General features: G+C 34.3%; 1 protein-coding gene across 6 annotated transcripts in view; it reads left to right on the forward strand.

Moving 5' to 3' along the window:
- LOC127880966 (multidrug resistance-associated protein 1-like) overlaps window positions 1-16665 on the forward strand; it is a 121132-nt gene that overhangs the window by 16719 nt on the left and 87748 nt on the right. For all 6 annotated transcript variants that reach the window (XM_052428482.1, XM_052428481.1, XM_052428486.1 and 3 more), the window contains 4 exons: window positions 5216-5277; window positions 7672-7821; window positions 13879-14136; window positions 15836-16013. In XM_052428482.1, the coding sequence (XP_052284442.1) occupies window positions 5216-5277; window positions 7672-7821; window positions 13879-14136; window positions 15836-16013 (648 nt within the window). The remainder of the gene's footprint in view (window positions 1-5215; window positions 5278-7671; window positions 7822-13878; window positions 14137-15835; window positions 16014-16665) is intronic.

The following is a 16665-nucleotide window of genomic DNA, read 5'->3' on the forward strand; positions in this document are numbered from 1 at the left end:
CCATCCTATAAACAATAGCAGACAACTCTATCAAGCATTTTGTCATAATTATGGCCCCTTTTCCACTTAGAATATGCAGCAAATGTTAAAGTTTTAGTACTACCCCATTTATTTTCATTGTCCCTTGACATATTGCTTTTATATTTTGCATACTTGTTAACCAACATCACCCCAACCTATAAACAAGAGCAGACAACTCTATCAAGCTTTTTGTCGTAATTATTGCCCCTTTTATACTTAGAATATGCATATTATTGATAAATCTATGTTAAAGTTTGCGTACTTCCCCAAATATTTCCTATATCCTTTGACATATTGCTTTTATATGTTGCAAACTTGTTTACCAACATGACCCCAACCTATAAACAAGAGCAGACCACTGTATCAAGCATTATGACATAATTTTGGCCCCTTTTACACTTACATAATTGAACATTTTGCTTAAATTGCCATAACTATTTTATTTATGATCACATTTTATTATTACTTTGACAAAACAACACTTACCTGAATACCACAATGTTTTCCACCCAAACAATACCCCACGCCCCTACCCAGAATCCCTCCCCCCCCCAACCTCCCCCCCCCCAATTTTTTTTTTAAAACATCATCTAATACATTACTCCACCCCACATTATACCCCCCTCTCACCCCTCACCCCCCTACCACCCCCCTACCCCCCCCCCAATTTTTTTAAACACCTTATAAATTACCCCACCCCACATTATACCCCCCTCTCATTCCCCTTCTTACCATCCCCCTACCCCCCCCCAAAAAAAAAAAATAACAATTATTTTTATTTTTATAAACATCATCTAATAAATTACTACACCCCACATCATACCCCCTCTCACCCCCCTGTCCCCCCAATTTTTTTTCCTTTTTTATTTTTGAAAGATTGTCTAATAAATGACCACACCCCACATTATACCCCCCCCCCCCCCAAAAAAAATAAAATATTTTTTTGTTTCCTTTTTTATTTTTGAAAGATCGTCTAATAAATTATTGAATATGAACAATTTCCCCATGATGGCTTACGTTATAATGTCAAGCACTCGAATAGTCGAGCGTGCTGTCCTTTGACAGCTCTTGTTATGTCCCCCACCACTATACTGGGGGACATATTGTTTTTGCCCTGTCTGTTGGTTTGTGTTTGTATGTTTGTTTTTACCCAACTTTAACATTTGCAATAACTTTTGCAATGTCGAAGATAGCAACTTGATATTTGGCATGCATGTGTATCTCATGGAGCTGCACATTTTGAGTTGTAAAAGGTTAAGGTCAAGGCCATCCTTCAAGGTCAAAGGTCAAATATATAGCTTTTAAGCAGCGCAAAAGGGGACATAGTGTTTCTGACAAACACATATCTTGTTGGATCCTGCGATAACTTCTTTATATTTTTTCATGAAACTTGAAAAATAGACGGATGGCAATATGGAGAATATGCACATCATTTCACTTTGTTCTAAGGTCTAGAATTCTGGTTGCTATGGCAACAAATATATTTATTTTTTTAATCTGAAAATGCTGGAGTTTCACCAGTATGGGACTTTTATTGCTTGGCAATAGTCTTGTTAACTATAACTTTCTTAATGACTACTATTGCTTCGAAATATGTATCTATGTGGTAAAGGGTTAAACTTGTTTAGAAAAACGTTATTACCTCTCTAGTAACCACGTTAGTGAATTAATCATAATAAAACTTGGTCAGACAGTTTTATCTTGACAATATCAAGGCCATGTTTGAATCTGATTCAAGTGAGGCTAAAAACTTTGTCTCAAGATCATGTCTTTTACAATTGGTGAACCTTCAACACAGGTGAGCGCTGCAGGGCCATCATGGCTCTCTTGTTAATTGAGCTGCGTTGAAAAAAAATGGCTAAATGCATGTGTGATATTGTGTTGTCCCAGAGAAGACTGTGCAGACATAGGTTTATTGGGGACAACACTTTTAGCATAAAATGGATTTTTGGTTTGAAGAGACTTCCTTCAAAAATTCCATACAAGTCAAAATTGTCATCCCTTTTTAGATGGTCGCTTTAGCGACCGTCTAATGTGCTTGATGTAAAATTCAGGTCGATACGGCCTGGGTATGATTAGCCCAATTCCCGCTTACACTACGCGCGAAGAAAGAGTTGTATAATTTATGCAAGAGGTTTGAGTTCTCCAATTATGTTTATTCACAAATGGAAACATTATATTAATATCGTGTTAAATGCAATAGTTTCGAATGGTGTTTTATAGAAAAGATTTAAAAAAACAATGATCGTATTGCACGTGTCGCGGAGGAGATTGTTTATGAATGATTAAAATAGTCCACTTTCTGCTGCGTCTGCGTGACGTAGTATTTTCGCTCATCTCATTCATAAATCTGAGGCTGGCGATAAACAAAGGGGAGTCCGGGTGAGAATTACGCACTAGTATAAGGTTACGCTTGTTTATATTCACAGGTCTCAATTAATAACACGTTGACCACGAGTTCAACAATTATTACCGGGATACGATAGACAACATAAAAATGATTCATTATCGCTGAAACTGTTAAAAAACATTTAAATATAACAAGAATATTCTCTAAAAAATGTAGTCTTGCTGTTTTGAAATAAGGTTTGGAATTTTGGTTTCTAAATAACTTAATTAAAAACAAAAGTTTAATTATAGTGTTTTTTTACTTTTAGTCGCATATTTACCGCATTATAATGTGTGTTATAATAGGCAAACCGTACATTAGTAAAATTCAATCTGCCTTCGCACATAGAAGGAATGGGTCAATTAGGTGCTGCGTTTCCTTTGCTTACTTCAGTTTGAGGTCAATTCTTTACGTAAAAGCAATCACAAGGCCCCGGCTTCAGAGGAATTGCGGAGCGTTCTTACATAATTAAAGTCGTAGTCGCATGGTATTTGCGTTTAGCGTCCTATTTGGTCACGTGGTTCTTTTTCGCGGGTGTTTTGGCATTCATGATATGAGGCTATTAATAGATGCGCCTGTCGATAAACAAAGGAAAGTTTACGGGCGATAACAACGCAATAGGTTACGCTCTCACATACAACTCAATGACGTAGTACAGGTCGTAAATTGAGAGATTTGGGAAAAAGTTGACGCTTATTTATATTTTCAATTTATAAAACGTTGAACATAAGTTCAACAATAACTTCAGCGATACGATAGACTAAAAAAAATCATAATCGCTTAACCCGAATATAACAAATAATTTATAATAATAATACGAATGACCTGTTTCATAACCTCGTTGAAGCTACTACATCGGGTATTTCTGGAAAGCGTTCTTGGTTCTCAACACATAGCGGCGATCTTTTGTATTTACGGGTGCTAGCAACGCAATAGTAGAAGCTTAGTAGAAGGGTTAGCTTGTTTATATTCACAGTTCTCAATACATTGACAGTTGGATATGAGTTCATCAATTACTCAGGCATACTATAGTCAACCTCGAAAATGCTTTATAATCGCTAAAACCGAAAACAACTAAATATATTATATTAAATATATTTATAACAATACATGTCTTTTAAAAATGTAGTCGGCGTATACGCCGACTTTGAAATAAAGTTAGCAATTTACTTTTCTAAATAATTGAATACAATTAAACAAAAGTTAAACTATTGTGTTGTGTTTTTCACTTGTAAGCTGCATATTCACCGCATGAAATGTGTGTTAGCATTGTCAAACCACACATTAGTGTGAGTAAATAAAAAATATACTACGGGAGAGCACTTCATATGTGTCCTCATATGCCTTGTTATGAGTATCTTTCTTCATTATCGAAATATATCGTATGTTTATATTTGATTTAAACGCAGTTTTCTTTCGTCACATTTAAATCACACGTCAATAGCGCCGTCATGCGAAAATGGGTCTTATGCGTTTCGGCAAGCGTTTGTTAAACCCAACATGTGCTCTTGCGCAGTCAGGCCATAGGCGACGCTGTTCGCTTTAAAATCACTCAATATGTTATGTTTCTCCTTACCAGAAGGAGGGATAGCTGAGTGGGCTATTTATATGATGGGCGCATATGGAATAAGACCCATTTTCGCATGACGAGGGTCATTACAAATCTCATTGCGAATTGAAAATCCCACATTTAAAAACAATGCTTTTTGATACAAAATTGAATTCAAAATAGCAAACTTGTTAATAATGGCAGCCTATCGACGCATTAAGGAATGATTTCCAGACGTGCTGACCAAGTACGGCAAACATTGTGGTATGATAATTAAACGATTTTCTCTTATCGTGACACTATACTATTTCGCTAATGATTGTTTTCTCATCTTGGAGGCGAAATTGAATTTCTGCGGGATGGATTGTAACGCGTAATTGTAACAGGGCCACAATTTGTGTCGTTTGAGCATACAGAGAGTAGTCCGGAATTCCTTACACTGAACAGTGCTACATCCTTTGAATTGAGCACATACGCAGTGATGTAGCAAAAATTCAGAGGTTGTATCTCGAATCAGCTTATTAAATATTCGAAAATATTCATGCGTGTCTGTTGGCGTTATGTTAAAGTCACTAAGATGAAAACTGAAACAGCTTCGCCTAAAAGCGCATTAGTGCTCTATACCTATGTTTATGTTAGCGTTGTTGACACCGTGTGAACTGCTCGGGTAACAAGTAAAGCATAAACAGCAATGTTTATATACTTTTATTCCTCCATATACAAGATACGAAGATTATTGTATATTTTGAATTTGTATATGGTGTCAAAAATCAAAAGTTTTGTACACGGAACTTTCATTATGAATTTATATTCTTGGTGAGATAGTCATTTGATATTAGAAAAAATATTCCTTTAATATGATGGTGACTGCAAATTTTCTTTATATTAAGTTCTCATTACCATTTTCATCATACTTTCTTTGCTTTCAGAACTTCCAAAAAAGCATGCTGTTTTTATTTTGTCTTAGTTATTTCTATGAAATAATAAGGATGATAAAAAGTGCACACAAAACTCGACCCGTGCGCTATGACACACACTTTTTAAAGTTGAATGGCGTGTGTTCATTTCAAACTTGCGATTGATTTTGAAAAATGAATTGCGTGTTAAATTATGCAATAGCGAACATCTTCAGTGCCTTCAGCGCTTTGATTAGATTCTGCAATCCAAAGTGGCAAATCATGTACGACAATTGTGCACATGCATTAAGCCCAAATTTCCCAGAATGTGACTCAACTAACTCTCAATTATTCCTGCAGAAGCCATGTCCAGAGTCAAGTGCCTCCTTCTTCTCAAGGTTGTTCTTTCAATGGATACAAAGGTGAGTTCATACGTTTTAGCCTCACTTTGGGAAAACAGGGCTTAATGCGTGTGTGTAAAGTGTCGTCACAGATTAGCCTGTGAAGTAGGTACAGGCTAATCAGGTATCACACTTTTTGCCTAGATTGGATTTTTGTCTAAAAGAATTACCATAAAAGCGTAACGCACATGCATTAAGCCCCTTTTTCCCAGTGCGCTGCTTATTATGCCCCCATTACCATTGGTAATGGGGGCTATATAGGAGTCACTTTGTCGGTTGGTCGGTCTGTCGGTCTGTCTGTCTGTCCCGAAATTTCATCCGATCTTCACCAAACTTGGTCACAAGTGGTATCTAGATGATGTATAGGTCAAGTTTGAATATGGGTCATGCCGTGTCAAAAACTAGGTCACTGGGTCACTTAGTGTGTTTTAAACCGAAAGTTTGTCCAAACCATAACTATGTCATTTATCGTTAGATTTTTGGATAACTTGGTACATTTGTTCACCATCATGGGACGGTGTGTCGTGTGAAAAAAGTACGTCAACATCTCAAAGGTCAAGGTCACACCTGGAGTTCAAAGGTCAAATGCATGTCCAGGTCATGACTTTATCATTTATTGTGAGATTTAAAAATCATTTGGCAAATTTGTTCACCATCATTGGACGGTGTGTCGGGCGAAAGAATTTCGTCGATATCTCCAAGGTCAAGGTCACACTTTGAGTTCAAAGAAAGGTCAAATGCATGTCCGGGCCATAACTTTATCATTTATTGTGAGATTTTAAAATCATTTGGAAAATTTGTTCACCATCATTTGACGGTATGTCACGTGAAAGAATTACGTCGATATCTCCAAGGTCAAGGTTACACTTTGAGTTCAAAGATCAAAATGATAATAAATGAGCTTGTCCGGGCAATGACTATGTCATTCATTGTGAGATTTTAAAATCATTTAGCACATTTGCTCACCATTATTGGACAGTGTGTCGTGCTTGATATCTCCAAGGTCAAGCTCACTTTTTAAGTTCAAATTCAAAAATGGCCATAAATGAGCTTGTCCGGGCCATAACTATGTTGTTCATTGTGAGATTTTAAAATCATTTGGCACATTTGTTCACCATCATTGGCCGGTGTGTCGCGTGAATGAATAACGTTGATATCTCCAAGGTCAATGTGAAACTTTGAGTTCAAAGGTCAAAAATGGCCATAAATGAGCTTGTCTGGGCCATAACTTTGTCATTCATTGTGAGATTTTAAAATCATTTTGCACATTGGTACACCATCATTGGATGGTGTGTCGCGTGAAAGAATAACGTTGATATCTCCAAGGTCAAGGTCACACTATGAGTTCAAAGGTCAAAAAAGGCCCTTAATGATCTTGTCCGGTCCATAACTATGTCATTCATTGTGAGATTTTAAAATTACTTGGTACATTTGTTCACAATCATTGGACAATGTGTCATGCGAATAAATTACGTCGATATCTCCAAGGTCAAGGTCGCACTTGGAGTTCAAAAGTGAAAAATGGCAATAAATGAGCTTGTCCGGGCCATAACTATATCATTCATTGTGAGATTTTAAAATGACACTGTACATTAATTTTGTTCACAGTCATTGGACAGCGTGTCATGCGAAAGAATTCAAGAGTTCAAAGGTCAAAATGACCATAAATAATAATGGCATAATAATTCTTAAAAATCACCATTTAGATTCTCTTGTTTTGTGAAGACAGCATGCAAAATAGTCTGTTTCAATGCGGCATGTGGGGGTATACGTCACGTCTGTGACAAAGCTCTAGTTTAAACTGTTATTAGAATTTGTATTGTTTATCCGCTTTATGTTTTGGAATGTACTAACAAGGTTACCGAGAAAAAGGAAAATAGTTTGTGTCTGTTTTCTTGTAATTAAAAATAATTTTAATCAAAATACTTTTTTTTTACTGTTAATTTGTAATTGCTTATTGAGATTCTAAGTTTGTAATCCGTCAAGGTTTTTTATTGTATGCTTTCCTTCGGCTTAAAGTGACATATCAGTCATAAAACATAATTCACTGATCAAATAGTGAAAGATAAATGTGAAAATTAAAGTTATTATTACATTTTTAAAAGTAACTACATTTTTCTGATTTCTGAATTCATATTGTCAATCATATTATCATAAAAATTGCTGGACTTGAAGTGTTTGAAATCTTTTTTTGATTATTACAATATGATGCTTTCAAGAATACTTTTTCAGTTGAAATCTTTTTAAAAAGTAAACACATGGTGGAAATGCAGAATTCAGAAGATAATCCCAATAGTAATCAAGCCGTTGTTCTACCAAAGAAACCTACCTGAGAGCCTAAGGTTTTTGACGCAATTGAGATAATAATAAAGTATAAAACTAAATGTGAATGTTTTGCTTTTTATTTAATTTCAGCTTAGTGGTGACTGGTTACCGCCAACCACTTGCAGAGGACGACATGTTTTCATTAAAAGTGGAGGACCAGTCTAAAACACTGGTAGTTCCATTTGAACAAAACTGGCTGAAAGAAGAAATAAAACTGCAAATAAGGAAAGGAATAAATAGGTATATGTTTGGTACATTTTTATTGCATCCAAGAAGGTTTAATGAGAGTTCAGTGCTTTTTCATGCCAATTTTAAGGCCTAAATGGGGTCATATTTGCAATTTAAAAAACAAATGGTAGTGAACATTTTTTTTTACGTATATTGTTTTTGGCCTGTCTGTTTGTCATTGTATGTGTCTGTCTGTCTGTCTGTCACAAACTTTAACATTAGTTAAACTTTTGCAATAACTTTTGCAATATTGAAGATAGCAACTTGATATTTGGCATGCATGTGTATCTCATGGAGCTGCACATTTTGAGTGGTGAAAGGTCAAGGCCAAGGTTATCCTTTAAGGTCAAAGGAAAAAAAAACTATCTCCCTTTAAAAATTGTTACTTCCCTTGGTAACAAGCTTTAAAGGGAGATAATTTCTATTTTATATGATTTGGCAGGTACAGATCATTTTCACAAGGGAAGAAATATTTTTAAAAAGATATAATTTTTTTATTTTTATTTAAAGCGGCGCAGTAGGGGGCATTGTGTTTCTGACAAACATATCTTTTGTTTCTATCAATAATTCTTTAAATTTGTTCAAGTAATTGTATTCTTATAATTTTGTCATAAAATGAGGTGAATCCAAGCAGAGGAAAAATTCTGCTGTAGTTACAATGCTCATCTGTCTTTCTGTACTCTTACACTTTTCAACGTACAACAATCAAATATTGCATGCATCGTTCAATATAATACTGAAGATGTGTTTGTGCAATGTATGTAACCCCACTAATAAACTTGCTAAAGTTATGTAGATGTACATCTCTTGCTAAGAATAGATCTATCACTAATATATGTATGTATATGAGTCACAAGATGTACATCTCTTGCTAAGAATAGATCTATCACTAATACATGTATGTCTACATGTATGTGTCACGAGATGTACATCTGTTGCTAAGAATAGATCTATCACTAATACATGTATGTATATGAGTCACGAGATGTACATCTCTTGCTAAGAATGAATAGATCTATCACTAATACATGTATGTATATGTGTCACGAGATGTACATCTCTTGCTAAGAATAGATCTATCACTAATACATGTATGTATATGTGTCACGAGATGTACATCTGTTGCTAAGAATGAATAGATCTATCACTAATACATGTATGTATATGTGTCATGAGATGTACATCTGTTGCTAAGAATAGATCTATCACTAATACATGTATGTATATGTTTCACGAGATGTACATCTCTTGCTAAGAATGAATAGATCTATCACTACTACATGTATGTATATGTGTCACGAGATGTACATCTCTTGCTAAGAATAGATCTATCACTAATACATGTATGTATATGTGTCACGAGATGTACATCTCTTGCTAAGAATAGATCTATCACTAATACATGTATGTATATGTTTCACGAGATGTACATCTCTTGCTAAGAATAGATCTATCACTAATACATGTATGTATATGTGTCACAAGATGTACATCTGTTGCTAAGAATGAATAGATCTATCACTAATACATGTATGTATATGTGTCACGAGATGTACATCTGTTGCTAAGAATAGATCTATCACTAATACATGTATGTATATGTGTCACGAGATGTACATCTCTTGCTAAGAATGAATAGATCTATCACTAATACATGTATATATATGTGTCACGAGATGTACATCTCTTGCTAAGAATAGATCTATCACTAATACATGTATGTATATGTGTCACGAGATGTACATCTCTTGCTAAGAATAGATCTATCACTAATACATGTATGTATATGTTTCACGAGATGTACATCTCTTGCTAAGAATAGATCTATCACTAATACATGTATGTATATGTGTCACAAGATGTACATCCCTTGCTAAGAATGAATAGATCTATCACAAATACATGTATGTATATGTGTCACGAGATGTACATCTCTTGCTAAGAATAGATCTATCACTAATACATGTATGTATATGAGTCACGAGATGTACATCTCTGGCTAAGAATAGATTTATCACTAATACATGTATGTCTATGTGTCATGAGATGTACATCTCTTGCTAAGAATAGATTTATCACTAATTCATGTATGTATATGTGTCACAAGATGTACATCTCTTGCTAAGAATGAATAGATCTATCACTAATACATGTATGTATATGTGTCACGAGATGTACATCTCTTGCTAAGAATAGATCTATCACTAATACATGTATGTATATGAGTCACGAGATGTACATCTCTTGCTAAGAATAGATCTATCACTAATACATGTATGTATATGAGTCACGAAATGTACATCTCTTGCTCAGAATAGATCTATCACTAATACATGTATGTATATGAGTCATGAGATGTACAGCTCTTGCTAAGAATAGATCTATCACTAATACATGTATGTATATGAGTCATGAGATGTACATCTCTTGCTAAGAATAGATCTATCACTAATACATGTATGTATATGAGTCACGAGATGTACATCTCTTGCTAAGAATAGATCTATCACTAATACATGTATGTATATGTGTCACAAGATGTACATCTCTTGCTAAGAATAGATCTATCACTAATACATGTATGTATATGTTTCACGAGATGTACATCTCTTGCTAAGAATAGATCTATCACTAATACATGTATGTATATGTTTCACGAGATGTACATCTCTTGCTAAGAATAGATCTATCACTAATACATGTATGTATATGTGTCACAAGATGTACATCCCTTGCTAAGAATGAATAGATCTATCACAAATACATGTATGTATATGTGTCACGAGATGTACATCTCTTGCTAAGAATAGATCTATCACTAATACATGTATGTATATGAGTCACGAGATGTACATCTCTGGCTAAGAATAGATTTATCACTAATACATGTATGTCTATGTGTCATGAGATGTACATCTCTTGCTAAGAATAGATTTATCACTAATTCATGTATGTATATGTGTCACAAGATGTACATCTCTTGCTAAGAATGAATAGATCTATCACTAATACATGTATGTATATGTGTCACGAGATGTACATCTCTTGCTAAGAATAGATCTATCACTAATACATGTATGTATATGAGTCACGAGATGTACATCTCTTGCTAAGAATAGATCTATCACTAATACATGTATGTATATGTGTCACGAGATGTACATCTCTTGCTAAGAATAGATCTATCACTAATTCATGTATGTATATGAGTCACGAGATGTACATCTCTTGTATGTATATGTGTCACAAGATGTACATCCCTTGCTAAGAATAGATCTATCACTAATACATGTATGTATATGAGTCACTGCTAAGAATAGATCTATCACTAATACATGTATGTATATGAGTCACTGCTAAGAATAGATCTATCACTAATACATGTATGTATATGAGTCAAGAGATGTACATCTCTTGTATGTATATGTGTCACGAGATGTACATCTTTTGCTAAGAATAGATCTATCACTAATACATGTATGTATATGAGTCATGAGATGTACATCTCTTGCTAAGAATAGATCTATCACTAATACATGTATGTATATGAGTCACGAGATGTACATCTCTTGCTAAGAATAGATTTATCACTAATACATGTATGTATATGTGTCACGAGATGTACATCTCTTGCTAAGAATAGATCTATCACTAATACATGTATGTATATGAGTCACGAGATGTACATCTCTTGTATGTATATGTGTCACGAGATGTACATCTCTTGCTAAGAATAGATCTGTATCTAAAACATGTATGTATATGTGTCACTAGATGTACATCTCTTGCTAAGAATAGATCTATCACTAATTCATGTATGTATATGAGTCACGAGATGTACATCTCTTGTATGTATATGTGTCACAAGATGTACATCTCTTGCTAAGAATAGATCTATCACTAATACATGTATGTATATGAGTCACGAGATGTACATCTCTTGCTAAGAATAGATCTATCACTAATACATGTATGTATATGAGTCACAAGATGTACATCTCTTGCTAAGAATAGATCTATCACTAATACATGTATGTATATGTGTCACGAGATGTACATCTCTTGCTAAGAATAGATCTATCACTTAAACATGTATGTATATGTGTCACGAGATGTACATCTCTTGCTAAGAATAGATCTATCACTAATACATGTATGTATATGTGTCACGAGATGTACATCTCTTGCTAAGAATAGATCTATCACTAATACATGTATGTATATGAGTCACTGCTAAGAATAGATCTATCACTAATACATGTATTTATTATATACCTGTTTAATTCTTTTAACAAAATAGTTGTTGTATCAATCGTTGAAATAAAAAATCCCGTATTACGCTACTCGCTGTTTCCGATTCCGTATTACCATACTTGCCGGACTACTTCGACCCATTTAATGACGTCACATTACATGCACCCAAAATAGAAATATTTTATATTACGAAATATATTACGTAGTACATCGTGTGAAGTCATTTCTGTGATAAAACACAATAGTTTTATCTAAACTCTGTACGAACATGTCGGATGTGGTGTTTTTTAACAGTAAACTAGGTGTTAAAACTGTTTTTTGGAGTGTGTGTTTATCATGCATAAATGTATATTTCGATAGGAATACAATAAAATAGTGTGGTTTAAACTATGTTTCGATAAAGACATGGAAGATAGAAGTGGAAGTGCATATCGTTTAAACGTTTTTGTTATGAACATCGGATTAAAGTTGTCAACTTAATATGTTATAAAAATTGGATTAACAATGGCATTAAGGTAAGCGTGTCGGAAACCTGTGTTTTCCCGGTTCGAATGTTTTCACGTTAATTTACATCAACTGTATTCATACGCGTCTTAAATAAACTATGGCGTACCGTTTTAGTCATTGTTTTGTCAGTTTTGTTAAAGTAAAAAAAATACATTTGTTGACTGTTTTGGATAGTTGATGTATATATACAACAATAAAAGGAATATTACGCTATTCAATTGTTCCAAGTGTTTGTTTCACTCTCGTGGCTTGTGCTATTTCGCATCACACTCGAGGCTCCGCCTCTTGTGTGATACGTCATCACACAAGCCACTCAAGTGATACAAACTCTTGGAACAATTGACTAGCGTAATATTCCATATGTATATGAGTCACACTAATACATGTATGTATATGAGTCACACTTATACATGTATGTATATGAGTCACACTAATACATGTATGTATATGAGTCACACTAATGCATGTATGTATATGAGTCCCACTAATACATGTATGTATATGAGTCCCACTAATACATGTATGTATATGAGTCACACTAATACATGTATGTATATGAGTCACACTAATACATGTATGTATATGAGTCACACTAATACAACACTAATACATGTATGTATATGAGTCACACTAATTCATGTATGTATATGAGTCACACTAATGCATGTATGTATATGAGTCACACTTATACATGTATATATGAGTCACACTAATACATGTATGTATATGAGTCCCACTAATACATGTATGTATATGAGTCCCCCTTATACATGTATGTATATGAGTCCCACTAATACATGTATGTTTATGAGTGCCACTTATACATGTATGTATATGAGTCACACTAATACATGTATGTATATGAGTCACACTAATACATGTATGTATATGAGTCACACAAATACATGTATGTATATGAGTCACACTAATACATGTATGTATATGGGTCACACTAATACATGTATGTATATGAGTCACACTAATACATGTATGTATATGAGTCACACTAATACATGTATGTTTATGAGTCACACTCTAGGAAAGCTGGTTTGATTTATGTGCGTAAAGTGTTGTCCTAGATTAGCCTGTGCAGCTTACACAGGTTTATCAGGGACAACACTTTCTTCCTAAACTTGATTATCAATAAGAAAAGACATCTCTTTAAAACAAAAATTCCATACAAGCAGAAAGTGACATCCTTGATTAGCCTTTGCATACTGCTTAGCCTGATCCGGGTCAACACTTTACGCACTTGTTTTCTGAGTCTGCATCTTATTCTGAAGTGATTAATGTTGTTCACTTTTACAGAACACGTGACCAAACCTACTCCGTCCAGTTTGAACCAGTTGCTAGCGAATCCTACAATGAATTCTCTGAAAGAACACCTCTGTTGAAAAACCATTCCAAAGTGAACGCTCAGTCAGAAAGTTCTGATGAAAAAAAGAACAAAGTGGGAGTCTCGTTGTACAAAGTGCTGTTTAAGACGTTTGGATTTGAATTGTTTAGGAGCAATCTCCCGAAGTTTTTCTACGATGTATTACTGTTTGTCAACCCATTCTTGTTGAGGTAAGTTCTTGTGACACTTCTTGTGACACTTCTTGTGACACTTCTTGTGACACTAAATGATCCACACTCTTGGAATATGGGTCTCAATGCATTTGTGTAAAGTGTCATCTCAGGTTAGCCTGTGCAACACACATAGGCTAATTAGGACGCCACATTCTGCTTGTATGAATGGATGTCCCTTCTTAGCAAAAATCCAGATTAGGCGTAATGTGATATCCCTGGTAAGCCAGTGTGTACTGCACAGGCTAATCTGGGACGACACTTTGCGTACATGTATTAAGCCTAGTTTTCCTGGAGGGAGGGTCAAATATTGGCTGTAGATTTGCTGTAGCTTTAAGAACATGAACCCCAACTATAATATGACACTCAGCAATATTTTTCAAAATATTGGTGTCTTTTTATATTGTTTTTAGCCTGTCGGTCTGTCATTCTGTCCCAAAACTTTAACCTTGCATTAATAAAGTTTTGCAATGACTATTGCAATATTGAAGATAGCAACTTGATATTTTGGCATGCATGTGTATCTCATGAAAATGCACATTTTGAGTGGTGAAAGGTCAAGGTCATCCTTCAAGGTCAAAAGTAAAAAAATACAATCCAAGGGAAGTAATAAGCTTTAAAAGGGAGATAATTTCTAAACCTGCCAAATGATATATTGAAATTTTATTTCAAAGCTGCGCAATAGGGGGCATTGTGTTTCTGACAAACAAATCTCTTGTTTTGGTGACTTTTGCCAGTATTTCAATTGATATTGATATAAAAATGAGCCTTGTTCTAAGAAAACTGTGCTTAATACATGTTCCTAAAGTGTCATCCCAGATTAGACGGTGCTGTCCGCACAGACTTATCAGGAACGACACTCTCCTATTGTATGGTATGTTTGGTTTTAAGGATGTCTCTTCTAAACAAAAATCCAGTGTTGGCAGAAAGTTTGGGACGACTCTTTACACACATGCATTAAGAGGCTAAACTTTTTTTACTTTACAGACTTTTGATTGATTTTGTGTTTTACTGAACAGACTAATGATATATTATTTTTACTGTATATACTATTTATATTATTGTTTTACTTTACTGACTATTGACAGATTTTGCTATACTTGACAGACAATTGATATTATTGCTATACTTTACTTACTTTTGATAGATTGTTTACTTTACAGACTATTGATAGATTGTTTACTTAACAGACTATTGATATATTGTTTACTTAACAGACTATTGATGGATTGTTTACTTTACAGACTAATGATAGATTGTTTACTTTACAGACAATTGATAGATTGTGTGTGTTACTTGACAGACTATTGATACTATTGTTATACTTTACAGACTATTGAAAGATTGTTTTACTTTACATGCAATTGATATAATTGCTATACTTGACAGACTATGTATTGATTGTTTTACTTAACATACTTTTGAAAGATTGTTTACTTAACAGACTATTCATATATTTTTTACTTAACAGACTATTGATGGATTGTTTACTTAACAGACTATTGATAGATTATTTACTTTACAGACAATTGATTGATTTTGTGTTTTACTTGACAGACTATTGATATTATTGTTATACTTTACATACTTTTGAAAGATTGTTTTACTTTACAGACAATTGATATAGTTGCTATACTTGACAGACTATTTATAGATTGTTTTACTTTACAGACTATTGGTACATTGTTTTACTTTACAGACAATTGATAGATTTTACTGAGGATACCACTCAACCCACGTGGAAGGGTTACGTATACAGCGTGGGATTCTTTGCAGTCAGTGTACTTCAGGGCTTGTTAATGCACAACATGTATCACCAATCCATGACCTTGGGCATAAAGTTAAGGTCCACTTTGATATCGGCCATTTTCAAAAAGGTAACTTCCAAGGATATTGTCTTTGAAAATTTACCAATACACCCATGTCACCCTGACCTCATTATGCCCTTGACATTGACCTTCTTTTGGACTTATTCAAAAGGTACGAAATATTGGTCAACCAAAAATAACGCAGTTTGTTAAACACCAATAATTCTTCCTACATAGCTTTGATAGTGATATTTAAATGGATAATGTCTTTGAAAATGAATAACCCAGGCACATCAGGTGACCTCATATTGACCTCGACATTGACCTAGATTTGAAATTATTCAGAAGGCCCAAACTCTTGGTAAATACAAAATGAACAATCTGAACATACCCACATCACCTGACCTTGATATTGACCTAGATTTTGAATTATTTAGAGGCCCAAACCCAATATGAACAATCTAAAGACACATAAATCACATGACTTCATTTCAACCTTGACCTTGACGTGCTTTTGGACTAATCCTGAAGTTAATCCTGAAGGTCAAAATTCTGGGTTAACCAAATCTGACCTTTGGCTTAACAACAATACTACTTGTTTTTAGCTAATCTATTTTTTGAAAAAAAAATATGAGCTATTGTCATCACCTTGGCGTCTGCGTCCGGTTAAGTTTTTCGTTTAGGTCCACTTTTCTCAGAAAGTATCAATGCTATTGCATTC

Source organism: Dreissena polymorpha, chromosome 5 (genome assembly GCF_020536995.1).
Source record: "Dreissena polymorpha isolate Duluth1 chromosome 5, UMN_Dpol_1.0, whole genome shotgun sequence".
Classification (NCBI taxonomy): Eukaryota; Metazoa; Mollusca; class Bivalvia; order Myida; family Dreissenidae; genus Dreissena; species Dreissena polymorpha.